At 39.5% G+C, this 27,251-nt stretch overlaps 2 protein-coding genes across 6 annotated transcripts in view; both read right to left on the bottom strand.

Moving 5' to 3' along the window:
• Positions 1–791: 791 nt before the first annotated feature.
• GK5 (glycerol kinase 5) lies at positions 792–26,081 on the bottom strand. The gene is made up of 16 exons (XM_063166905.1): positions 25,950–26,081; positions 24,791–24,884; positions 21,730–21,805; positions 21,210–21,303; positions 20,080–20,211; positions 18,998–19,073; positions 18,296–18,357; positions 18,135–18,208; positions 17,755–17,815; positions 16,520–16,646; positions 13,868–13,972; positions 11,448–11,533; positions 10,141–10,244; positions 8,761–8,820; positions 6,431–6,564; positions 792–5,353 (listed from the first exon to the last, which is right to left on the bottom strand). The coding sequence occupies exons 1-16, from the start codon at positions 26,079–26,081 to the stop codon at positions 5,217–5,219; spliced, it is 1,554 nt and encodes a 517-aa protein (XP_063022975.1). The 3' UTR covers positions 792–5,216.
• Positions 26,082–27,121: 1,040 nt separating this feature from the next.
• XRN1 (5'-3' exoribonuclease 1) overlaps positions 27,122–27,251 on the bottom strand; it is a 39,255-nt gene continuing 39,125 nt past the window's right edge. For all 5 annotated transcript variants that reach the window (XR_010029175.1, XR_010029174.1, XR_010029173.1 and 2 more), the window contains one exon: positions 27,122–27,226. The gene's annotated coding sequence lies outside the window, so the exon portion shown is untranslated. The remainder of the gene's footprint in view (positions 27,227–27,251) is intronic.

Here is a 27,251-nt window from a genome sequence, read left to right on the forward strand (position 1 = left end):
GCCGCCGCCGCAGAAACCCGGGCCCCGCTCGGCGCCTTGGAAAAGCCTTGACAAGTGTTTGATTTCAACGTTTCCTTAGCGCTTTAAAAAAAAACGTTTCAACGAAGCAGGGTTACGCATTCTTACAGAGGACCATATAAATAGAAAGCACTTCTGGGAGCAAAAAAATAAACTCGGCACTAGTTCCATTCAACGCAACGATGCAACATTTGTTAAGTCTTCTCGAGTGCAGCCAGGCACACATCCAAGGCGCGCATTACCCACTTTGCATATTTCTCTAACATAAATGCAGCTTAACGCCACTGAGCAAGCTGAGCAAAAGTTTTATGGCGACACAAACACTATTTATGTGCTTTAGATCCCTGCAGATCATACATATACAAGATCAAACATGATAAACTTCTGTTTTTCTTGCATTACAGACATTAAATGCTCTAGAAAGACATTTTTAATCCTGTCCCCTTCACTAAAAAAGGAAGGAACGTCAAAAAAACCAGGTGTTCAGCCTATAAAATCAAGTTCCTAAATGTCAGTCTAAGGAATATTAGCAATATTAGCAAACCAGACCTTTGTATTTATTGTAATGGGGCAGTTTACAACTGAAAATCTTGCATGTGCCTAGGAATTTGCAGATTGTGATTTTAATTTCTTTTCATCCTCTATAAAACACTTCCATGACATGTAACAAGACCTTTTCTCAATATTTGGCAGTGTAAAGCAAGATACATTCACAAAAGCAACAGAAATATGCAAGCTATTGTGTATTCTCTTGGAGCCCCCTCTAACAGGTACAGCCACAGGCACTAACATGACACACGCCCTGACAGAAGGCACACACTGCCTTCAAAAGGAAGCAAACCAGAAACAACCAGGTTGGCTGGTTTACTGCACTATTATTAGTTACCACAGCTAAACAAATACTTGAACCCAGCCTCAATAAAGACACTTGGGCTTCACAGAACTCTTTTTGGTTCACTGGTTTATTTACTTCTTTGCAAGAAACACTGATGAGCTGAAGTTAGATACTGGAACTGATTGTGAACATGAAAAATAGCCCCCAAAGGGAGAAACAGAAGGAAGGTCACTGCTGTAGTTTGCATTTGCTTTCAGCAGCAAATTGCAGACTAACTCTGTATACACACATCTATACCTATATATTCACACAGTTGAGTTTGAAGGTGGTGAAACAATGACCAACTTGCATGAGTGTAAGTATGCTACTTATGTAACATTCCAAAGCGACGCACAGTCTTTCAAAACTTTCACAAATCCCACATTTTACCCTAGAATGAAGGCTGCATTGAAAAAAACCCTTAGAATTGGGATTTTAGGCACACTAAGGTGTGGGTTGAGCAGCTATGCCTGCCCTGCAGTAAGCTCTCGTGTCTCCCTCCAGAATCCATCTGGTGTCCCAGCCCTAGAACACATCTTGCTCCCCGTGGCCAGTCAGATCCCTCCTAGATGCCATCTCTTTTCCCTTTCACAGTACATCACTTTTCAGTGTTTGCTAGTTTTACTGCTTTCCTGCCAGCCCACAGGTTGCTGTGATGACCTGCACAAACATTAACCCAAAACAGGCTCCCCCTCCACCACCATCCCTTTTCTCCTGCTCAGCCTGCCCTGACTCCCCTTGAAGCCTTAAACTAACACACTGCCCAACCTCTGGGTCAGAGCACTGCCAGATTCCCTGACTCACTGTCACACCTCTGTTCCAAGAGGGGCTCACACCTTTGTACTCTTTAGCTCAGACCAGAAACAACCCCACAGACTGGCAGGAAATGGTTCTAACCTCTTTCTCTTCAACTGGTGAGCCTCTTGTGCTGTGCCCCGAGCCTGGAAATAGTAGGACTAGTTGAAGGATCTTGCTACAGAGATTATGCCAGTAGAAGGTATCAGGCTTTCAGCAACTCAGTATTTTGCTTTTTTTACTTTCTCCTGACAAGAAAGCAAGTCTAAATGCTCTTGTTAAAAACCAATGAGAGCAACTGAATTAATTTTACATAAAATTAGCTGTTAGAGTAGAGCAGAAAATACTGCTTAAAAGAAAACAGTACTCAAAAATGTTGGTCAAGCTTTTAAATACAGCTGACTTGATCTTTTTTTTTTAGCTATGTAACAAAATTCATACAGCTGCTGATAGTATTTTCAACTATCTGGAGACTTTTGCATCTGCCCTTTCTCTCAATATACAACAATTAATCTAATAGTAGCAAGATTCCTCCAACAACAGAGGGATTATTATGAGGCATCACTTTTCATGCCACACAGTCCACACGTATTTACTAGGGCTCTATGTTATGAATGAACTGCCAAACTGATATGACTTTATGTGCTATCAGCACAGTGGGATCTGTGAAGGCAGAATGCCCAGAGATCATTAACAATCTCAACTAATTGCCAAACTTCACATGCCAATGAGCTGCATTGCTGTCCAATCCAAGTACAACATTAAATCCCAATTGAGTATCTTAAAATGACAAAACTGCACACTAGTTAATATTTGTAATTTTGTATTGTTACCTTTACTATCAAACTCAGCAGAGAGAAAATGTAAAATTGCATATACTTTCCAAACTGATGAAAAAAAACCTTGAGACAAAAAATTACATACAAGCAAAAAGACAGCAGTAAAAGCTGTCATATTTTTAATAAAAATTAGTATGAGTGAGGTTCTAAAATGGTTTTAATCCCCTTCTGTGCAGCAAAAATTGGGACAGCACAGCACCTGTAAAAATATATCCAAAGCTTATTACAAATCCATTATCAATTAATCGGTACCACTTTTAGATAATATCACATTAAGGACTTCCTGGGAAGAAAATATATTTTAGAAGAAAAATAAATTTTTCTTGTAAAAGATAAGCAAAAGACTTTGATCAGTAATCAAATTTCTTCAAAATGTCAGTTTGTCTGCTCAGTCCTTGGGCAACTTCATGTCACAAGCCGTGGCAAATGCTCTGATCTCCAAAGGGTGGTCCATCATGGGAGACTTCCAGACACCCCTCTGTTCCAAAGCTTTACTCCCTACTTTGAACCTCTCCACAACAGAACTCACAGCTCTGCAGGCCATTTGAAAGGTTCAGCTGGTAAATACACCAAGGCCTTTCCACATCCTTAATTTGTAGTGAAGTTTCCCTCCTGTAAATTTGAGGGTAGTGAAAGAAAAACAGCTTAAATTCCTGCTTCAAATTAAACAGTGACAGCGGTAAAATGGTTATCCAGAGTGCGTCCTCTAGGATACCACCTGGAGCAAGAGGAATACATAATGTGCTGGATATCTTCTCTCTCTAGCTGTGCCATGTCCAGGGTGAAAACCACCACCACATGAAAGTGAAGCATCAGGCACATAGTGCAGAGTTGCCTCCAGCAGTGATTTGAACAGGATCAGGTTCAGCTCCTGTCAGAGCTCTGTCTGGGAGCACTGCAGCACTGCCTGCTCAGCCCAGCTAAACCTCCAGGCTATCAAGAGAACCGAAGTCAAGGAGCCTTCCACAAAAGAGCAGTAGGTGATCAAAGGCAGATGTTGATGAAACTAAACTCCCTGAGAAGTAAGAACAAAATGTAGAATAGCAGTGACTGAGGCACAAACTTCTGCCTGGAGTGCCAGACTTAAAGCCTTCCTTCTTGGCCTTGAAGAGAGAGAGCCTTCCTGCTGATGAGCATTTTCTTTAGCAGTGACTTTGTGATGGCAGAGCAAAATCCCAAGCTGAATAGAGGTGTTAAAGCAAAACAATTGTTTCACATATCCTGTAACTGCAGAATCTTACCTTACAGCAGGAGGAGGAGTGGAGGGAATCTCTTTGAAGGACTTAATACTGGAGTCTTGGCAATGCAGCCTGGCATAGTACTAGATATCAGCAGACACACTTCTGTGCTTCATTTAAGGATTCACATTAAAGAAGGTTAAGGAGAATTGGAAAGATACCCAGAGAAAAGAAAATTGCCAAGATGCAGCACAGGTTGAAGGGCAGAATGTAACAGAAGAACAAGAAAAATGGCACGTTAAGCTAAGGCTGGCAAGTAAATGAGATGGAGGCTGAACACAGCTAGAGGAGATGTTCCAACTCAGGGTACATGGTTGAAGGAAACTAAGGAAATGGTGTCTGATTTGACCTTCTGTGTATCAGCACAAGAAAATGAATTATAGTTCTTCAGCCCTCTTTCAATGATGTTAAATCTGTAAACATTTCTTATCTCCAGTGTCTATGGAATAAATCACCCACAGCTTGAACTTGGTATTATTCTGAAATTAAAATGTTTAATCATTTTACATTTTGGAAGCTGATTTACACATAACCCTGAGAAAATTACAATAATAAGTATTCGAAATAAGCAATTATATAAGAATATTTAACTATACATTTCTTTAATTATATTTTATTCATTTAAAAAATACAAAAGTAATTTATAGCATCAAAAATAGACTTTTTACTCCCTTTTAGCTATTAATAATAGGATTTTAAAATGGCCTTGAAGATACTAACAGTACAGATATTTACCAGTTAGAATACCTGGAACTAGTTTTAATGTATCTGTGCTGGCCACTGCGGATAAAATTACTTTTGGTCTTTATAAAATTTTTAAAAATTGAGCTACAAGCTAGCTACAAAGTATCAGCTATAAAAATCCTGGATTTTTTAAATAGAGTGTTAAAAGCCTATTTGCTTTTGTATTTCATCTTGATCTAGTGCACAAATAATGTGATCACAGCACCCAGTGTCAACCAAAAGGTGGTAACAGGCTACTGCCAAACAATGTCTTTGTACACAATCGAATTCCTCACAACCCAGCCCCAACAATCATGTTGTTTCTTAGCAATGCCTAGGGGAGCCAATGTGCCTTTTAGCCTTCCTGGATGATGAACACAAGCAAGATTTTAAAGATCTGAAGGGAGGGGAGCAGCTCAGTGAAAAACCCATCCCAGCTGGAACGGCCCATGGGCAGTACATGGTAGGATTTGAGCAGCTGGGCCACCCAAAGGAGGTCACTGAAGGGACACAAATGCTGCAGCTGGACCACAGCTGCCACAGGGATGATGGGAAGGTTCAGTACAGTATGGTAAATAATCCAGCAGCAGGGGGGGAACTGAAATACCACACGACTTATAATACACCATCACAAATTTCAGTTATGGTTTTTTACTGTCCTGTTCACGTCAAGATGTTATAAAATATGATTAAACCATCTTAATTCTTCTAAAATTAAAATACAAATTTCTACCGGTGTGGTGAGTGTTTCATTGCTTGCAGCCATGCATCCATAGCAGGTCTGTATTCCTCTGAATCCTTTTGGGGCTCAAACACTGCTTCTACTTGCCTCAGCTTCTTCAGTTGTTTTTTGTCTGTCCAAAATCCTATAAATAGAAAATTCATTCTCCAGCTCAACTGCAAATATGTTATTTTTGAGTTGTTTTAATCTAAGAGATCCAAAGCAGAAACACAGTAAGAAATAATGACAACTTTTCTTTTTACTCTACCAGCAACTTTCTCAGAGGGAAGCATATTTTTAATATTGTGAAAATCCTTTCCAGTAGGATCCATTTGTTTGGAATCCTGACAACAGCGCATCTGCTTAACTGGGATGGTTTCCAAAGAACAGCTCTGGTACACTGAAGCTCCCTTAGGTTTCATCCACAAAGTGCTTTTGGTTGCAGGTCCTTCTCAATGAAGAAGGGCCACAGAAACCAAGACTTAGCTGCTTTCCTACTGTCTTCAAAATTGTATCAATAGCAAGAAACAGCTGGTGTTACAGATTCATATCAATTGATGTTATTAAATCATTCTTGGCTATCAAGGGTCTCAGCTTTCTTGCACTTTTAATTGCTGAATAAGTCTTATCGAAGCACATAGTTTTTACCTTCATTTGCATTATTTACAGATCAAAGCACTTCAACAAAAACATGTTTTGTAGGTGCACATTAAGCAAAACTGTCAACACTTTATAGCTTTCAGTCTGGTTAACAATATGAAACAATTCTGTGTGAGTAGAGCTGTTTTTCCTGTTAATAATTAATTTTGTACTTCCATTTCTGTGAGAGCCTCAGAGGATAAAGGCAGTGCTCACAGAGCACAGGAGACAGCCTCAGTGGGAGTGACAGAGCTGCAGGTGAGCACGGTGGCTCCCTGGCCACAGGGTCCTTCCCCAGCCAGCACCAGTATGGGAATGGACATGGAATGTCTGAGTCAAGGAAGAGGAGGCAGCAAAGACAGGGCTCACCTTTCTTCTCTAGCAATACATCCTTCTAATGGTACTGTACAGAGAAACATAAACACCATTTACCTTAGATTCCTACCAAAATGGCTAAAGTAATCCTTTGGGGGAGGTTTACAATTATTTGAAGTTATGCCTTTTTTTTTTGTCTGATCTCTTTTCTATTGTGTTTACAACATGCATTATATAGGGGAAAAAAGTATTTTTAATGTCTACGTACCTGAAGCAAGGCCTGCTAGAAAAGCTGCACCAAGACTAGACATTTCTGTGTTTGCAGGTTTTTCTATTTTCTTATTAATTAAATCTGATGTCATCTGCATGACAAAACTATTATTACTGACACCTCCATCAGCTCTACAGGGAGAAGGGAAGAAGTAGTTAAAAAAATGTGTTAAGTGCTTATTGCCAGCATTTCAGAAAACAACGTTTGGTATTTCACACTTATGCATGAATCTTCCTGTCACTCATGCACAAATGCATTTCCACTTTATGGGTAAATTTAGAGGACAGAACAAGGTGCCAAAAAAAGAAAAAAGAAGTTTATAAACTTGGAGAGGAATACTAGGCAAACAGGGACACAGGACTCTATCAAAAGCTCTCAAAGTTCTGTCTTTTAAAACTATGCATCATCTTGGCTGAAATATTAGGATTTATAACAGATCCTTTACACAGTTACCACCACAATATGACAACATCAAACAAACCTTTCATGTGTTCTCAGATCTGGAAAAGTACAGTTCTCCTCAATACCAAATCTTTGTATTAGTTACCTAAAATGCCTTCACAGTTGCTTCTTTTTAAGAGGAAGTTCAGAATGAGGCTTCCATCTGTCTATTTTCCTGCTTTGAGACCAGTTTAATGGGGAAAACGAGAACTTATCAGTGCTGGTCTTTAATCATCTGAGATTTCGAAGTAATTACTCTTGCAAATAAAATAACTCTAACAAAATGCAATCTTTGAAATGTCCTAGATAGATTCATTATGCTCTTGTACTCCAGAACCAGCCATGTATGGAGCTGCTGTTCTATCAAATGTGGTGCAGAGAAGACCTCTAGTGTTTATTGCTGTAGAAAGTGCTAGGTAATAAAACTCTTTAGTTATAGGACAAGTGGATTAAGACTGAGGGCTCCTTCTCTGAGCTTTCCTTGATGGTGTTGAGACAAGCAAAGAGAAGTAACAGAAACCTGTTGAGGACTAATCAAAACAATGCCCAGAAATCAGGAAGGAACAAGGACTACAGGAAAACAGCCAAAAAAGAAATTAGTAAGTTTATGGGATAAAAGCAAGAACAAAAAATCAAAGGTAATTGATAGATGCAAAAGATGTGTGGACATAAGGATGGCAGAGCAGTTTGCAACCCTACAGAGAACCCCACACATATAATGAGTGTGTCTCATTATGTTTTAATATTTAATCCACAAGCTAAATTGCTACTGCTTTTAGTTAAGTAATACAGACACTATATAAAACTGCAATTTTATATCCATGAATAAAAAATAACATGGTCATACAATTTAAGGTTTATTTTGCAAGGTAAATGGAATCAGAATTCTAATGCTCCCTAGTTTGTATTTCCATAATTCCCATATTTTAAGAGTTTTTTAAGAGTTTGCACTTTTAATGTGACTTTTCAATTTTTTGATGCAATTTTCTATGTTAAAAAGCTTCCTAAGTAATCAAAGTTCTGGTACTTTTCATCTTTTCATTAAACCCCTAATCCTGGCTGTTTTTTCACCTTTGCCTTCTCTCTCCCAATATGCAATGGAATGCAGAAACTTTTTTCTCCTCCCACTTCTGTATTCTTGCTTTTTTCCCTCTGAGAGCCTGATTCTGACGTGCCTACCTTGCAGAGGCACAGGAGGGATGGGAACGCTCACCTCTGCTCCTGACTGCAGTGCCATGCTGACCCCTGGCTGCCCGAGGAAGGAATTTTGTTGCAGAGCTTTCTGAGCCTCAAAGGGCTGGAGCTTCTGACAATTGGTGTGCTCAGAGAAGGTCCCTACCAAAATGTGAAATGTGGTCTTCCAGCAATGTTTAATTCAGCTAAATGTGCAAGCATTTTCTAGGGATTACAGCTGCCTCACTAAATTTGATATAGATCTTCAAAGATTAAAGGAAAACTGATGTCTAAAACTAATCTTTCTCTTTCCCTCACAAATAGAACCAGTTCTAACCAAAGTCTTCAAAAATTGTGTGTGAAAGACCTAGCACAGAAAATGTCAGTATGAAAGAATGATGACAAAGGGTAGAATGACCTTTGTGGTAGGCATTGCTATAAGCACTGTAGTGCTACCTGAAAACATGGATATGCCTTCTTTTTAATTTTTGTTTTAATAATTAGAGCAGTTCATTACTCCCCCACTAACAATCACCAATGCCAATAGCTGTGGGTACACTCTACTGCTGCTTAAGTTACATTAACATTTGACTTGGAAATCATCTACTTCTAAATAGCAGAATTTTTACAGTAAGAGAAGATGCATAATGAAGTTCAAACCTGTTTCAAATCAAACTCTCACATATTGAATTTAAAAGTTCTGGGGAACTCACCGAATAGTTCGAAGAGGAATGTGCACCTTCCTCACAATGATATCATAAAGCAGTTTGTTCCTTTAAAAAAATATTTAGTTGAATTAAGCATTATATATCCCATAAAGTGTTTTCAGTATCTGCGTAGTCAGAAAATAAATGCAAGGCAAGAAAGGCCTCAGTTCTGTTAGAATTGCTGCAATAGCTGAAAATTTCTAGAATGCATAAATGAAAAACCCAAAGCCAACGAAATTGGTGTTTGGTCTTTGTCACTGTTACAAAGGCAAAGTATGGCTAAATCATGGCCCATTTTATAGCAAGTCACTGTAGAAGGTTCATTTTCCCCACTGAAAGTTACTGATAGGTTTCTAGAGATGCAATTGTTGATGTGTAACAAGTGGCTTAGAGTGAGGAAAGTAGGCCAACAGTGCTAACTGGAGTTTATCCAGTTATTCTGTAAGGGGAATATCTGAAGCCTCCAAGCTGACTTTTTCCAGAAACCATTTCATTTAATGGGAGAAAATCTAAACACAAAGGATCTCTACTTTTTTCCCAGTTATTTGTATGCAGTATTTGAATCAGATAGACAAATTCTTAACATCCTTTTCAAGACACCCATAAGTTAGTTCAGAAATTACATCTAGCATCTCATGTTCAGGCATATAATGCAGAAGGAAAATCCATTAGAAACCAGCTGCAGCAATTCAGAATACTGTCCTGCTCCAGACATCTTTTCTGAGCTCTTTGCAGGAGATTTTTAAGCCCAAAGTGATGCCTCTAAGGCATCAAAAGCAAAGCTGTTGACTACATGGAAGGAATCAATCAGTGCTCCCTAACTGGCCACAGCACAGTGTGAGCCAGGCTCAATCCATGCTGGGGGATGGCAAAGCAGTGACATACTGATGTGGCATCAGCAGTGACCAGCAGTGACATCTTTAGCCTTCACAGATCTGGAAGCTGCTGTCCATTCACATATTTTAAAACTTTTAAGAGGCCTATTACTTTGTTTTATAAAACACCAAAATTTCAAACTTTAAACAAAAGCTGATACAAAACTTTCAGCTTCAAGGATACTTTAAACACAGCTGGAGAGGACTACAGTTTCTGACAAAACACTGTCAGGTGAGGAAGGACAATCTTTAAACAGAAAACACTTTCAAAACATGCAGAAAACAACATTATTTAAGAATCTCGATATGGTTACTTAATGACAAAAACTCTAAACTAACAAATATACAAAAATTTATTTGTAAAGTGTTAAAAAAAAGGAAGCAGCAAAAACTCCTTTCCAGTGTATTTGTATTGTACAAACTGCAAAAGCCCATGTATCCACTTAACACTGCTGATCTAAATAAAAGCAAAGATAAGAAAACAGAAGCCAGATAATTTAGCAAGCAGTACCTGAAAGCTACAGATTCCAATATAGCTCGAACAAGGTGGTTCCTGTTAGTGGAAGGTTTCAGCCCCATAAAAGAGGCACATAAATATGGGTCATCCCCAGAAACCTGCAGAAAAGATGTCACCATGAATTCAGTGAATAATATTTGTAGGCTTTTGTGAAAGAAGTAAAAGAGTAAGAAAAAAATAACTTACGACAATTACAGGCAGCAGTGGAAGAAGAAAATTGAAAACAATATGTAAGAGGCATGTAGTGTTATTTTGGCTTACTCAGCAAACAGTTTAAATTGCTTCTTTCAACAGCAAAACATTTAAGTGACTTCTTCCAAATAAAACAAACTAGAAAAGACTAATCCACACAATTTCCCTTTAAAATACATTTAAAATGTACACCAATTGTCTAGGACAGGGCACACTCATATTACTGATATTGCTGTTCTCTAACAAGATTTCACACATGCCCCCTCCTGAACTCCTGAAAAAAAGATGAACTGACTTTCAAAACTAATACTGGAAAGGACAATAATACCTTTTATTGATGTATACTACAGCCTGTTATCAGTGACACTGAAGGCAGCTGGGCTATCTGGAGAATAAATAAAATTCTTTGCTCTATTCCATTAGCACACAGAACTTAGACAAAGGTAAGGTAAAGATGTTAAGGTTCTTCATAAAAAACCACTAGTCCTGGGAATGATCAAACTGATCTTGGTTAACTCAAACTTTCAGCAACACACTGAGATGAGCTCGTATCACTGAAGCCAAACAGTCACTAAGACTTCTAAGAGAGAAATCTCTTATACTGAGCTTGATCATCCCCAGGAAAGTGCTACAGTATTATCTTTGCTTTTCATAACACCAGGACTTGCAATCTTGCTAATATTTAGATACTATAAAATATTCTGATGAATTACAAATCTACACCTTGAAAAAAGGCAGAATAAAATAAATTATTTTGTAACAGTGATTAGAAGTATTGTCTCAATGAAAGCTCTGCCCTTCATAGCAGAAAAGCTGTGACATTGTTTTGTGTCTCTGCAGGCGTTGTCTGTGTTACTATGGGAAAATAAATCAGTCTATCTGTTCATCACTGATTTTCATATTTGGTTTTTCTCAAGGGGAGGAATGGCATTTAACCATTCTGATATGACAATGGCCTTCACATATTGTGATGAGCAACAGACAATAAGAACCTCAACAGTACGGAATAATACCGTGACAAGATGTAAATTATTACCTTTAAAATGTAAAAAATAATTTTTAATTGGGTTATTAAAATATAATCTTGATTTTATTAATAATACCTTTACCTGAAAACCTGGAATGAAACAAACACCTTGAGAATCAGCAGTACTCTGTGCCATTTCTGCTGTTTCATCTACACTGGTGAAAAGTTCTGTAAAGATACACAGGTGGTAGGATGTTATTATTTCCTTCAATTTCTTCATTTTGTTTCATTAAGAAAAAACATTTCGAGTCAGACTACTCCTTTTAAATGTTTTCAAACTACATGTTTTAAGGGAGACAATCTCTTCTCTATTTCATGTCCACCAGTCACATCAATAATCCGAAACTCAGATTATTGAATCCCAAATTCAGATGAAGACTAAACTCAAAAGGATCCTCTCCTATCTGCTGTGCTGTAGCCTTTTTATCTTCAAGACATAAATGGGAATTAAGAATGATAATGGCACCTAAGAGTGCTAAAACCTTAGATTCATAGAACATATTTTCCACTCCCCATGTTGTTACTGTCAGTCCAACCACCTAACTACAGAGAGAGTCCTTAATACCCATATTTTATCAGCACTCTCAGTATCTTTACAAGTGACACATGAGGTAATACATCACCTCTTATCACAATAATGCCTCTTGGATAAACACTGCTTTTATTCTCTGTCCAGCCAGATGACTCCTTTCATAACTCTACAGACATTTCTTTTTAGCTTGTTCTTCACCCACATGAAACTCTTGTACTAACATCCCTCTTCCACAGTTTAAAGAAATTATGTCCTTATGTGGCCACATAACATGATTTTACAGAAAATTAGAGGTCTTCTGTACATGAGAGATATTGCTTTTTCTTGTCTAAAAATCGTGAATTTTCCTATTAAAGGTAAATTAGTTTAATCTAGCTCAACTTACCTTTGAAAAGCCCATCTTGGTAATTTATCAGGAGTTTCAATTTACCTTTGTAACCTTTATGAATTTGTGGGAAAACTATAGATTCTACTGAGCTCAGACTAATAAATCTAAATCACATTTTTTTCTTCTTGATGTATTTGCTATTATTGAATTATACACACAGTACCTCTATGCCAGGACAGAAAATCAAAAATTAACTAAGACTGACTTCATGCTGAAATTCCACAAACTACTACTTCTTAAAAATTCTTAGAAGTTATAGGATTCCACTAAACGAAGTCTACTAAATTAAGTTTGCCTTGCTGCAGAAATTAGTATTTCCAAACCTTTACCACTATTGTGTCTCATCTTCATCCATGTTGGGCCTCACCACCCTTATTGAGGCCATTAGCTTACCTTGTGTTTTGGCCCAATTCCTTCTGTAGAGCTAAAGTTTTTCCATTCTCTAAAGCTGATAAAAGTTTCTGAATTCTGCTTCTCTGCAACAATATTTTCAGAAAATAAAGGCCTTACTTGTTACAGAGTTTAAAGCAGCCTGCCTTTCATTTATCCCATCTCTAAACTTCCCCCCCTTTTTTTCCTACAGTAGCAACTGTAGGTCATGATCATTTTTCTACTGACTAGCTAAAAATCCTTTATACTTCTGCATATACCAATAATATCCATTTTAAGTACAGATAAGTTCCATATGGATAATTACCCATTTTAATTATGGAATCTGAAGTAGCAAGCTTATATATATGTAGCACTGACACTGGAGTCTGCAGCACTGAACTGTGTACTGAACTGAGTCACTTCCTCCAAAGCCTAGTGGCTTTACTCTCTAGGCTTAGTCAAACGTTGGATCAAGTGTGAGGACCAATCTGAGTCCCACTTAACCCTTAGGGGCACATACCAGAGCACACAGATGTACACATGCATTTAAAGCTTCAAGAAATGTGGAATCTTGTGGTGAGGAAAACCCTTCCCAGACAGTCCAAAGTTTGAGACATTAATCACTTCTTTCTCATCCTAGTAAAAAATACCCTGTTTCTAAGTAAGTCAAGTAAATTTTGAAGCTTGAATTAGAATACTGAGAACAGTTGTTCTATAAACAATCAGTAAGTTTGAATATCACCTACTACATAGCTAGTATTTTCATAGTCTGTCATTAAACTGGAATGCAAAACCTTTCATTACAAAATAGTAACAGCCAAAAGGCACATTACTTCCACATGAAGCAACAGTTACTTGCAAAGTTCTTCATGTTATTTTCATATAAATCAAACCTGTTATTAGCTATGAGATGTATAGCTCAAGCCCTCTCAAAAGCAAGTGAGGAGTAAAATGTTTCAGGAAAATAAAAACCTAGTTAGGTAGGATGGTCTGAGGTAGAGACTGAAGATGATTGTGCAAACCCAATTCCCTGCAGCAAACACCCTCAGTAGATTGCTTACTAAAAGGACTGCGCATTTCTGCTGTCCAAAGCATGAAGATTACTTCCTTCTCTTATGAATAATAAATCAAATCCAATAGCACAACTATGAACCCATAAAACAGCTTAAGCAGTTATAAATGTCACCCTCTGTAAAATGACAGAAGTTACCTATATCCAGAGCCCACTGTATGGCAGTGCCAACGTCCGATATGGAGCCTTCGGTCAAATAAACAACTTCTTCCCCAATCTTCCAACCGATCAGTGGATAAAGACCTTCATTATTTTCCAGGAAACAAAACATTCAGTTAAAATAAATGTTTCCAGAAAAACATACACAAACATCTCTCACAATAAACCCACCTAGAAAATGTCAATTTCTTTGTAGAATTCAAACTAAAGAAGTCACTGGTAGAGGTTAAATATACTGTTTAAAACTTTAGTGATGGGATAACAAGAGAACAGAGTAACAGGCTGTTAGACCAAAGTTAACTTAAAAAATTGCTATCAAATTACCAAAAAACACCTTTAAACTGAAGATCTATCTGTGCCTTTTATTTTTTTATATAAGAAATTGTGCATACCTAAAAATTTATCAGTGTTTTTCTATTTAAGTCCATCCAACTTTCCCCATGGGTTTCTAAAAAGGAAGAGTGTTCTCCCCCAAAAGATAAAGCATGAGGGCTTGTCTCTCAGATGGGAAACACAAAACTGAAACAGACATATACACACAAAAAAAGTAACACAAACTCGGAGCACAGATCTTATTCACAGAAGAGGATGAAAGTGATGTACTTTTAAATTCCCTGTTTAATATGCAATGCTTCATCAAACAGAAAGCAAAAAAGAAAACAAGTTTCACCTGCACTTCAGCTAGAGAATTGGCTTTTCAGGTCACTAGATAAGAAGCCCAGTAGTCAGTGGTCACTGCAACAACCTCACCCAATCAGGCACAGTAACTGTTGGAGTGAAGGAAGTGCCCATACTTAAATGGAGACCTGCTGAGGACTCAGAGATCATGGAAAATGCAACAAAGATAAACAAGTCCCATAGTACCTCTACAAGGACCAGAAAAGCACCACAAGGATCTAGGGGCTCTCTCTGCTTTCTCAAAGTGACTTTGCTGATGTTTGTGTTCCTCACAGAATCATTTCCAGCTTGCTTGCATGTGTCCAAATGAGTTGTGTGCGAGTCCCAGTGCAACTGCAGGAACAATCAGCAGCACTGATTAGAGTCTGTATTTGTCTCTTGAAGGGGAAATGTGTGTGTATATATATATATTCATCCTGGTGCAGGTGTCCCTTGAAATCTTTACTTCTTACTAAAAGTAAAGCCACAAAGAAAAAAGCCCAAAAAATTAATTGAGCTGAAGATCCTAAAGAAAAGCAGCTAACTGGGGACAGAGACATCATGTGGCCTCCCTAAGGATGCTCACACCAGAGTCTCTAGCAGGGTAACATAACCCTGCCTCTAGGGAAGGGATCCCCATGACACTTGGCATGACCAGAGGTATTAAGAACCCTCAGACTACCAGAGGGAGCTTTAAACCTATACAACATGATTCCATCATTGAATTGTGAGACAGGCTGGCCTTGAAGGAACTACTTTATTTTTCTTTTTTTTGAACTGTTATATGTAGGAGCTAAATGTAGACCAGGGACTAGAACAGCAGCTAATGAATAGCTTGCACAAGGATGCTGCAGGGATTCATCTTGCAGTCTTAAATACATGTCAGCTTTAAAGATTGAACACATTACATTTCATGCCCAGGGCACTGAGAAAGGCAGGCACTTAACTTGTCCCACTAACCACACCCCACAACAGCCAGAGAACTTAGGGAAAATAATTTTAACAAAAGTAACAGCCTAAAGCAGTAAAAGTTTCACAGCACTGCCTTAGATGTTAACTCCTATCAGAATACAACCCCTAAACAGAAAAACTTTACAGCAAGTTTTTTGCTATTACATTTTAACTGACTACATATGTATTATTTCCTAAGTAAAAATATCATAATAATGACATAATTAATTAGCATAAAAAGCATTTGCATTCATAGGGAATTGAATGCCTATGCTATTCAGTTCTGACACATCTCATGTATTTGCCAATGTCCTTCAAGACTTGAGCTGGTGAAATTCTCTTTATCACACTGCTGTCCTCCTCCCCAGCCTCACTCCATTTTAAGCAGCAGACATCCTGAAATTAGTAACTCTTTAAAAATATGACAGACAGAGAGAGACTGTAGGCAAATGTACTTCAGTGTCATCTTCAGTGTTTGCTCTCATGACAAATTACTTGACAGACCACAGATGTTCAGAATGACAAAGTTTTAAACACTAGAAACACACTGGGGTGCCCATTTTAAAAGAAAACTTATAGCTTCTAACCCTGCATTAGCTCCTTGCATGTGCTTCAATGCTTAAGGGCTCAAGGGGAGGAACTTGCAATGATTCACTGCAACATTGTGATGTGAGAAGACAGAGTACCAATCCCTTTTTTCTCCTATCCTGTACAATACTGCTATGAAGAACAGGTGAAGGAAAAAACAAAACAGGAGGGATGCAGGTAGCAGATATAATTACTAATGATGCTAATTAAGTTCTCTTCCTGAGAAGCTTACTTTAGGATAACCAAAATTTACATTGCTAATTCAAACTTTCCACAGTCTTCCCTTCTGAAAGAACTCCCAAGCTGTTTTTGAACACTTATAGTCTGAAGGAAAAGCACAGCTCTGTGCTATTCTTTTGTGTATCCTCAGCAGTAGCAGCTATCAAGGAACAGCTGAAAGAATAAAATCCCCTGAAACCAAAGCTTCAGTCTTACTTCCCCGTGCTGCAAAGAGATGCTCTCCAGTATTGACATTCCAGAAGCCACCTGTTCCCATTGTCAGTTTAACATCTCCTGGGTGAAAGCAGCATTCTCCAAACATGGCTGACTGCTGATCAGCTACCTGTCAATCCAACAAAAACAACGGGACAAGTTAGCTACCCACCACCAACCTGCAATGCTGGGTTTGAAAATATCTCTGCAAACACTTTGGAGTTCTGAATATAAGTGACCACTCAGGAACTGGGCACTCAGACAGGACTCATTTACAATTTCTTAAGCATTTGCAGGCCATTACAACAGTCAGTTTTATCACTGGCATCAAATTACACCAAGTTTCACAGTGTGAAGTATCTGAAGGACTCCTTGCAACACTGAAAAAAAATATGGAAACAAAAGAAGTATTTTGTGGTTTAATATTTAACAAGGATAAACCAGGCAGTTGCAATCCCAAGGAGCAGAACAGAGTAGCTTGGCCTGAATTCCTTTTTCTCCAAATAGAAAGTTGAAGTATTGAGGTCTTGCCTTCTTTTCTCCTTGATACCCCTCCTGTACCAAATTATTCCATGCTCCATTTTTCAACCATGATTATGGTTATTAAATATTTTTACTTATGTTTTTGCATTGGTGAAACAGTAAATTTACAGCTAGATTTAGTCCACAGTCCTTTAAAACAAGACAAATTCATGTTAGCTAGGGGACATTTTTTCATTTAGCTCAATTCAAGCAGATTTTGCTCCAAATCATCACTTTAGGTTTTCTTATCCAAATTCTAACTACTGAGGAATGAACATGCTATTTGCCACTAATTTTTAGCAAAAAATAAAAAAGGCATAGAAGGTACCACAAGTGGATCTATTAGCAAACACTCCTACAGTAGTTTGGTCTCACTGAAGTCAAGCCAGAATGGACTCTTGCATAACTTTACACAGAACAACTGATTTTAAGCCAGATACACACATTACCAGAGTTTAGAGTCCTACATTCAGAATTTAATCATGTGGCCACACAATCTTAGTGGACCTCAACCTCTAGAAATCCCTTCTTGCTCCTTTCTCCTCCTTCTCCCTAAGGTTGTAGACTGGGTTTTTGGAGAAAAATTCAACCATCAATTCTATTGTAGCTAAATCACAGAGAATCAATAGAGAATATTAATGAAAGAAGCAAGTACTAAATCAAAGCCAAATAAACAGAATATAAACACACAGATGTAAGAAAATATTTTCACTTACCACTGCCATTATTGGAATAGGTACCCCAAATATTTCAGAGTCAGTTGATCCAAAGTTGAAGCTTAAAACAAATTACATTAAAATGACCTTTTTGTAAAAATGAAATCTAGGTACATACAGCTTGGGTCTGGGTCACACATAAAAGGTAATGCTACTGACTTATTTTAAGCAAAACATTAAAACTATCACTTTAAGAAACATAGTAAAAAAGTTTTGGACTTCATATACTTATAAGGTATAACTACATGTAAAAATATTTTTTGTGTATGTGTGTATTATTTGGCCTGTGCAGAATATTTAGTATTTAATAATTAATCATAATTAATTTAGCAATTAATTTAACAGTTATAATATTCTTTTAAATATGTCTTCATAGTTACCTTGTGTCTCTCACTGGTGGATAAATAGACACTGGAATAGAAAGTAGATTACACAAAGTGGGATTCCAACATTTCTGAAATGAAATGGAAAAAGTAAAAACATTAGGAAGCATCTGAGAAGCACAATAAATAGCAGAGACATTCTTTGGGACAGCACATACCGTAAAGGGCTCAAAAATGCCTGTGGAACTGGCATTTGAGTAATCTGTAGCATACACAGAACCTAGCATGAAAACAGAGAACAAAGAAAGATTTTTAGACATCCAAATATTTAAGATATTTCATGGGAATCAAAGAGATATTTAAATATCTCACTGACTCCCATGAAATATAAATCAAGTGTGAATGAGCAAAATCACAGTGATACAATGAGCACAGAGATTTTACCTGCTGCTCATTACACTGTGCACACATTGATTATCTTGTTTCCTCTCATGAACCTGTCTAGAACAGCCAACAGCACCACACCAACTGCATCACAGTCATAATGGGATTTCTCAGGCAGTAGTACTCAGAATAGAAAATTGTAATTCTTCCACATTTTTAACAATTCTTTGTTCTTCTGCTTTCACAGGTACTTTTCTTCAATCAACACCAATTAGCTCTGTTAGTCCTCTTTAAATCTTATACTCTTAGAAGGCTGACTACACTGAATAAATATTTCCCTTCCAACAGGCCCAAAGAATAATTTATTCAGAAGTTCTTTTTGTAACAGGAAATACATTACAATTTTTATTGAACATACAAAAGCACAAATTGCAAAAAAAGTATCTATTCTAGGATATATAAATGACAAGTAATGAACATAATTTCTTAGATTCCAGTGTGTTTTACTGATATTTAAGAGGAACTGTAATGTTCACCTTTAGTCAATCTATACAGTAACCACGTGTCAACCGTTCCAAAGCAGCAGTTGTTTTTTCTGGCAGCTTCTTCAGCCTGGGAAAAAATATATGATAAAAAATTACAACTGGGTATAATAAGAGAAGAATATTTATTGATTTCTTTTATTATTGTCTTCATGATAGATCAGAATGTCCTCAGAAAATAAGTCTCTGATTGTAAACTCTTCTTCTAAAAACGCTGAGTTGGCTATTTAACTAAAATTATCCTACAAGTTCATGCTCCTAACAGAAAATAAGAACACTTTTTTACAGCTGTTTCTAAGGAAATAAAAGCAATTGATCTTCCACTGAAGGGGCATCATAACCTTATGAAAAGAAACTTAGAGTTACAATTGTAACAGTGGTGAAACAGTGGTAGATAAAGAAAAAAAGGTCCTGCATGGTGAGTATTAGAGCAACGAATATAGCAACACATAGATCAGGGCTCATTAGTGCACTAGGTTAATCCAGCACAACTTATTCCACATGCATTTTCCAATTCACCAAAATGCAAAATGAATTGTGCAGTATGGTGTTATTTGTGAAACTGCAAAACACTCTGGAATAATGCAGAGTGGAAAGGGAAGAGGTCCCACTGAAAATAAGTAAAATCATCATGCAAAACCAGAGGGCAAACAGCTTTAAAACAAAGTACAATCACTAACTGTATAAATGTATCAAGTGAAATAAGATGATTTTATTATGTTGCTTATGTATGAAGAAAGCTTTTTACTACTACGCATTTCCAGAGTGAGAGGGAAAATCTGTACAAATGTAAGTTACTATTTAGGTGGACAGGCTTTGAAAATTAACACAGAAAAAATCCTTTCTGCTTCTTCTGAGAAGAACAAGCAAGACAAAACTGAAGCAATTACAGCCAATAGTCACAGAGTCATGGAATGGCCTGGACTGGAAGGGACCTTAAAGAGTTCCAACTCCACAGCCATGAGCAGGGACATGTTACACTAAACCAGGTCACTCAAAGCCCATCCAGCCTGGCCCTGAACACCTCATAGTTGCAAGCCATTAAGAAATCTATTGCTTTTCCCTTTCCAGCTTACCTCATGTATGTTTTTAAAAACCCATGACAACTTCATAGAAGCTTGATGTGTTGAAAAAGTAAGAAAACTGGGTGCCAAAAATCGATCATTCCCAGTCAAGAAATGAAGCACTGTAAAAGTAACATGGATTACCTGTTTCAAAAGAAAACAGTTACTCAATTTTTAATCTTGCCCTTTAAAGGTTACTGATCAATTACCTTTAAAGGATGACAACACAGATGAAAGCTACTGACATTACATTCAGAAAGCTAAAACTCCTTTAGAGGATCCCTGAGCAGGATTATGTAAGGATGTTCATATTAACAGACAGCCTTCCTGCAACACACACCTCAGGAAAGAGCAGCTGCTCTAAGCAAGGCTGCTTGAGCACCTTCTGCTGGAGCACTGACAGCCGCTGCTCTGCACTGCCAACACTGGTCACCTCTGTGAGCACAATGCATGATGTGGATGGCAGCATTACACACTCTTATTCCAGGGCAAGTTCTCTTACAGCTGACAGGCTCAATCATGACTTAACAGATTTACCAAAATTTAATCATTAATCAAGTTTTCACAAAAGAAGTAACTGGCAAACCCTATAATTTAATTTCTTATTGTGACTGTGCTGGTTAATTTCCACTTAAGAGGAAAACTAACTTCTGGTTTTGGACTTGGAGCAAATCTTTCTCTTCTAAAAGTATGAAGCACAAGCCACAAACAGCATAAAATGTATCATCTATAGATAATCAGAGCGAAGGGTACATGAAAAAAACAAGCCAAGGAATCAAAAGTCCAAACCACTTCCAATCCAGACCTAACTACATCCACAATCCATGCTGTAGTGGTGTCAACATGCAACATTTTCATATAACAGACTAAAAAGTAACAAAACGAGCGAGCCTTAGACTTATAGGTATCTTTTTCCATAATAATTACTTTAGGCTACCAGTACTGCACTTTATTTCTTGGAACTATCTTCCATGCCAATATTACTCAGTGAAATGTTCATTGCTCAGTTAAATGATGGCTACAGCACATCACATCACCATGTGAACAGGACACTTGCAGTATTCCATATAGTGCCCTTACTTGTCAGAAGAGTTAAACAGATGTAATATATCCAAGCAGTACCTAAATTAATGCAGTTTTACCTTCAGCAGAAGGGAGTTATTCCAGGAATTCACAAGTTCAGCACTTCTTAAGTCTTGCCAACTTATGAAATTATGAAAAGGTTTCCCTGTCTTCCTGAAAAACAGTATTTGAACAATTAAAGCCAGAGAACACAAATTGCCCAAAACATTCAACATTATGCACCATTTCCAATCAGGACAATAAACTAGGTTAGTTCATATAATAACTGCATATCCTCCTGGTGGATTTGAGGAATTATTACATCAGCATACAGACATTTGGAGTGTCAGACTTCTCACCAGAATTAAAAATACATATGCATTCATCTCTTCCAATGCATAAAGAACAAAAAGGCCACACAGTCACAATCTGTTCTGAACAGCTCTAAGGTGTGGCTGTGCAAGCACAAGAGAACATGAGTGACTTGACAAGTTTTACTTTTGAGTTCAACACATCTACAGCCTGCTGCCATCCGGTCTATGAATACAAATGAATACAAATGAATACAAATTCATTTTAAAGAATACACAACATACATACTTGTGCCATGTGATGAAAGTTCCTCTCTGGGTGGAGATGCCAAGACCAGCAATTTGCCTCATGTGAAGTCCTGCAGCTAAAAACCAAAAATAAATTACAATCACAAAAAAAGAATTTATTTGGAGAAGCAAAGAAAAATATTACTTCTTCAGTATAACTATAAAACCTATGGAATATTTAGGAAAGTAATTTATGAGAAAAAAGTTTATGAGAAGAGAATATAAATTGCTACATATAGTTCAACTACGTGTTAGGGGCAGTGAAACGTTAGAGAGCACTGAGTCAGACAATTGATTCCAAAGCAGATAAACAAACCTACGTATTTTGCAAAAGCAGTTGTGGCACAGACCCTTTCCACCCTCTGAAAGGCCTGCTGATACTTTATATGAACAATCCCAGAGACAGGCAGGCAGATGACGCATGTCCACATAATCCACTAAAATGTGTATTTCACATGGATGAATGTGAACAAAAGCTCCAATTAAAGTACCTTTACAGACTTAGGGAAAGAATTTCTATAAAGAAACAAAACTAGATTGATCCTGCAGGCAGTAAATAGATAAATATGAATACATCATAACTTTTTGCATCACTCTGATGACATGTCTCACTTTAAATATTTCTTAAGCAACGTTTAAAAAATTCCTAAGAAAGATCTTGCTTAAATCAGGTACCACTGAATGCAACAAAGTATACTTTAAAGTCAGAAGTACAAAAATGTACACACCAATTTTGCTGTAAACCTTACCTTCAAGTAACTGTTACAGAACATTTTTTCTAATATAAGTGTAAATAATTGAATATGTCCATAGCTATTTTCAAAGCAACTCTGGTCAGCTTGCTAATTACCTCCAGCCATACTTACAGAAGCAAAATTCCATCAAGAAAACACACATTAAAAAATCTCCACTTAAATGACAGTCTACCCACCCTGTCCTAAGTACTGTTACTCTGAAGGGCTCTCAATCCAGCCCTTTGAACAAATCCCAGGTTAAGTAGGTCCTGCTCATACGTGTTCTCCTGTTAATTTTCATGTGCAAAGTTGCTCATTTGTGTGAGCATGTACTGCAGACTCTACACCCAGCACCCTCTCAGTGACAATTACAGAAGGGGTTTCACAGACAAAGGGCACATCTGTGCTGCCCAACTCTACCTGTGCTTCTGCCCCTGCCCTTACACTGGCTCCTTGCATTCCTGCCAGCAGTGCTATCAGTTCCTCAATCAGATGGGAATTAAACCAGTGCTTTCACAAGGCAACCTGCTCCACCTGCCTGCACAAGTGCTGCTGGTAGCAGGAGGGTACAGGAGGGGGACCTGGGAGTGGGTGGCCTGACAACAGCACTATTTCTTTGTCAGGCAAAGGCAGAGCATTCAAGCACTTTTACAGCTCACTAAGGACTGCTGGCATGTGTTACTCCTTCCCATCTCCACAATCTGCACGGTCCCACCACTTTCCCTGTGTCAGCTATCATACTCTCGAGACACCCACGTAAATGGAGCTGACTTCCATTACAGACAAAAACAAACCTAAAGACAAACATGGGTATTTTTCAGTTAAGCTGCCTTCTGGATGGAGTGCCACAGTAAGAGACAGAGTTGAGACCATGCAGCCAGAAGTTTCCACCATCAGGTGGTACTGAACTGCAGCAGCTCATCCACACGTGCATGGAATCATGTTTAGCTCCACAAGCTCTGCAAACCCAAGTGTCACTGTGCTCCTTCTGCTTCCAGACACTCATTCCTGCCCCTGCTACCACACCCTCGCTTGCGTCAGCACAAACACTGGTGAAGCTCTGCTGGCATAAACAACCCGACAGTGATTCCAATCAGGAAGCTGCCCTGCTCTAGGAGACCTCTGGAAAAAAAGGGTGGCACTGTTTCTTTTGACAGCACTGAGTTATGCTTACTTACACACCCACTTAAAAATGACTTGCCAACAATGGGTGCAGCTTGGCCACAAGGAAATCTTCCCTTTTTAAACTAGCCGAAAAGTCTTGCTTCCTGACTTTTCCCACAGAATGGAAATGAAGGAAGACAGGAAGGTCTTTGGGGGCTGAGGTGGCATTGCTGTTCTTGTAACCAAACAGTTGTGGCTGCTGACAGAACAAACCAAGAGCCCAAAATAATCAGCTTCAGTTTACACCTGGTGATATTTACTCTCCCTGTTCCTTAGGCAGTATTCCAAAGGAAGGGACAAGCAGTTTAGCCATGAGCCAAGTCTGAAGGCAGAGCAACACTGGAGACCAAGCAAAAGGGGCTGAACAGGAGGAACTGAATGACTTGAATGAAAGAGTGCAATGTGCACACACAGGCCAAGGAGGCTGGGGCACTGTGGGAAGGCAACCTGTCCAGTTGACAGGTTCACAGCATCAACATGGCACAGGTGATCGAGGATGGATGGCAGATTAATACAAAAGCTGTGAGAGTTGTAGAGAGCAAGAGCTAGGTTAGAGCAGCATCCAGAAAGGCAGGGGGAAAACCCATCAGAGGTTTGTCAGAAAAAGGAGTTGTATGTATTTAGTGTGTGGAGCACTAGGAATTTGTAGGCTAAAGTACAAATAGAAAAGAACAGTAATACAGGATAGGACAGTAAGAATCACTTAAAGTTTGAATGGGAAAAGGAGGAATATCAGGTTGCAATTGAGTGAGCCCAGCTCTGCAGCATCCTGCATGCATTCTCACTCATACATACAAAGTGGTGGTAGAACAATGGGGCACTGGAAGGGGAACAAGCCAGCTCTCTGTTCCTGCACAGAGGCATCTGGAGGAACAGACACTGGGGAAGGATGCATATACAAAAAGCTGGAGCCACAAAGTGCTGGCACTGATGCATAAATCAAGTATTCACATTGCTTCTACTTCAATTCTAATCTGGCCCCAATGAAAGGAAAAAGGTAATTGAAGAAGCCTAATTGACATAATGATTGAATAGACCTTAAAGCATGTTATAGTCCTGTGCCCAGTGATGATTTTCAGTACCAGCTAAAAATAGTTTTATTATCCAAGTAACTAAATTTACTAATTTTTATAAATAAATAATTTCTCAAATTTAAGCCCTTACCTTGTACAGCCTCTTTTATTACACCAATAAATTGACTCCATAGCACTTCAGGATCTAATTCAACCCATCCAGGACGAGGATAAAGCGATTCTACCTGTTTGGGAAACACAAATAGCTTGATTATGATCCCTAGAAATCAGCAAATACATTTGGCTTTGGGTTGTTTTGTTTTTTTCTTCATTTTGTGAATCTCCTGTAAGAGCAGAAACAACAGTGTACTTTTAAAACATTGTTCAACGTGGGTGTGTGATCTCTAGAAGACCTCCTCTGTTCTGGGGCAATAAAGAAGCTCAAACACCTTGAAATAAGGAAGTCCCAACCTCTTGGAAAAAAGGAACCTGCAAAACCCCTTCCAGAGCTGCAAAAAGGAAAGCAGGTGTCTCAGAAAGCCGCTTCTGTTGCATTGCTTAATTCTGACGTCGGTGCCTCTGAGCTTCTCAGTGGCAGAACAGCAGAGCAGGGATCACCTGTCAGACGAGCTTCCAGCGCCAGGGAGGGTCAGCTCCACCGAGAGCAGCCCTTTCCATCTCTGAAATCCATCAGACTTCTTACACTTCTCCTCGCTGCAAGCTTTTCATTGCAATAGGCAACAGTAAAAAAAGTTAATTCTGGAGATTGCCCTGATCCTAAAATCACAACCACTACTAACCAAAAGCAGCCTGAAATTCACGTTCTACTGCTGACACTTCTTCACACAGCGCTGTTACATGATGGGACGCGTGCAAACGTAAATCCTACACAAATCTCAGCTATGCCCTACTAACAACAGTGGTTTTGTTCAGACAGATTAGTCGATAAGCGACCGACGGTAAGGCAACCGGGAAGGATGGGAGGGGGTGAGCGCCGAAGTAACGGCGGGTGAGAGCTACGGCGGTCCCGCGGGGGTCGGGGTTTGTGCGTTTCCTTTCACCCCTCGGGAGGCGGAGCCGCTCCTGTCCGCCCTGCCCCAGGGGATGCCCGCGCACCGGGACCAGCCGAGCTGGCGGAGAGCCTGCGAACGCCGAACCGCGACGGGCACCCCCCGCAGGTCGGAAGCGCTCGGGGCACAGCGAGCACGCTCGGCCCCTCCCGGCTCCCGAGACAGGTGCTGCCCCCGGCTGCTCCCGCCGCTCGGCCCCGCTCCGGACCGGGGCGCACCCCGCAACCCGCCCGCACTCACCTTCCTGTGGCTGGAACCCCTGACGGCGGCCGCCCGGTCGTAGACGTGGCACTTCACCACCGTGCTGCCCACGTCCACCCCCAACACGTACCGCGCCGCGGCGGCCCCGCTGTCGGGCTGCCCGCACGGCATCGCCCGCCGCGGCCCGGCGCGGAGCGCGGAGTGAGGGCGGCCGAGCGGCCGCGCCCGCCACAGGCGGCCGGGGGCGGGCGCTGTGCGGCCTATGGGCGCGGGCAGGCAGCGGGGCCGCCGCGCGGGCAGGTGGCGCCGCCGGGGGCGGCCGGCCAGGCCGCGGCCTGGGAGCAGCGCGGGCGGTGCGGCCCCGCCCGCCGCGCCCTCACCGGCCGGGGGGCCGGGCCCCGGCCCCGGGATCCCACAGACACAGCAAGAACACGAAAGCGGAGCCTCGCGTTTCGTCTGTGCAATCTCTACAAAAATCTGCCACATGCACGTAAAAAAGGGCTTTTAGTTAAACACCAAGTGTAAAGGGCTTTGCCAAATTCAGCCCCGAGCGCCCTGGGGAGAGATGCCCACGGTGCGATGCTGACCCCCGTGATCAGTGCCTGACCCCAACTTCTCCTTACCCTAAACGAGCTATGTTTTCCCCTGGGATTTGTCACTGAAGGCACTGAGTATCCATGAACAAATTACGCATAATTACACAAAGTCATGAGCTGCAGCAATTCACTGATGCCATCAGTTTGCTTTATAGAGGGAACAGCATCTAAAACTACTGCTGAAACAGAGTTTGTGACAGAAATGTTCCCGTATTGCCCTTGATGAGTAATTTTTAAATTATTAAAAATTATTATTATTAAAAATAATTTTAAAAATTTTACGTGGGTAATTTTCAAACAGAAACAAGCAGAAATATTAACAGTAAACCAATAAAGTGCAAAATGCTCAACCCCAAAGCAGTACCAGTAGAATTTTGTTTTAACTCAAATGTAATCAGAAGAACTAGTCAATTAGTTTAAACTCATTTAATTAGAGCAGAAAAAGAAAAAAAAACCCCACATTGAAAATATTTCCCCCTTGCACTTCTGGTTAGGCCCCTCTTAAAAAAAAGCTGCAGTATGAACAGTATTATGTGAGAAAAGTCTGGCATTACTGGATCTTTAAACCAGGAATACTACTGACAGTGAAAGCCACAGTAAGAAGAGGCTTCTCACCTCACATGGGCAGTCGCAGAGGTCACTGGGACAAAGGTGCAGATCATGAGGACGTGAAGACACGCGAAAGAGAAAGCCAAGGAACAAGCGCTTTACCTCTCCTCCCTAAGGAACAACACATTACAAAATC

The sequence above is a fragment of the Melospiza melodia genome, chromosome 12 (assembly GCF_035770615.1).
Source record: "Melospiza melodia melodia isolate bMelMel2 chromosome 12, bMelMel2.pri, whole genome shotgun sequence".
NCBI classification, from domain to species: Eukaryota; Metazoa; Chordata; class Aves; order Passeriformes; family Passerellidae; genus Melospiza; species Melospiza melodia.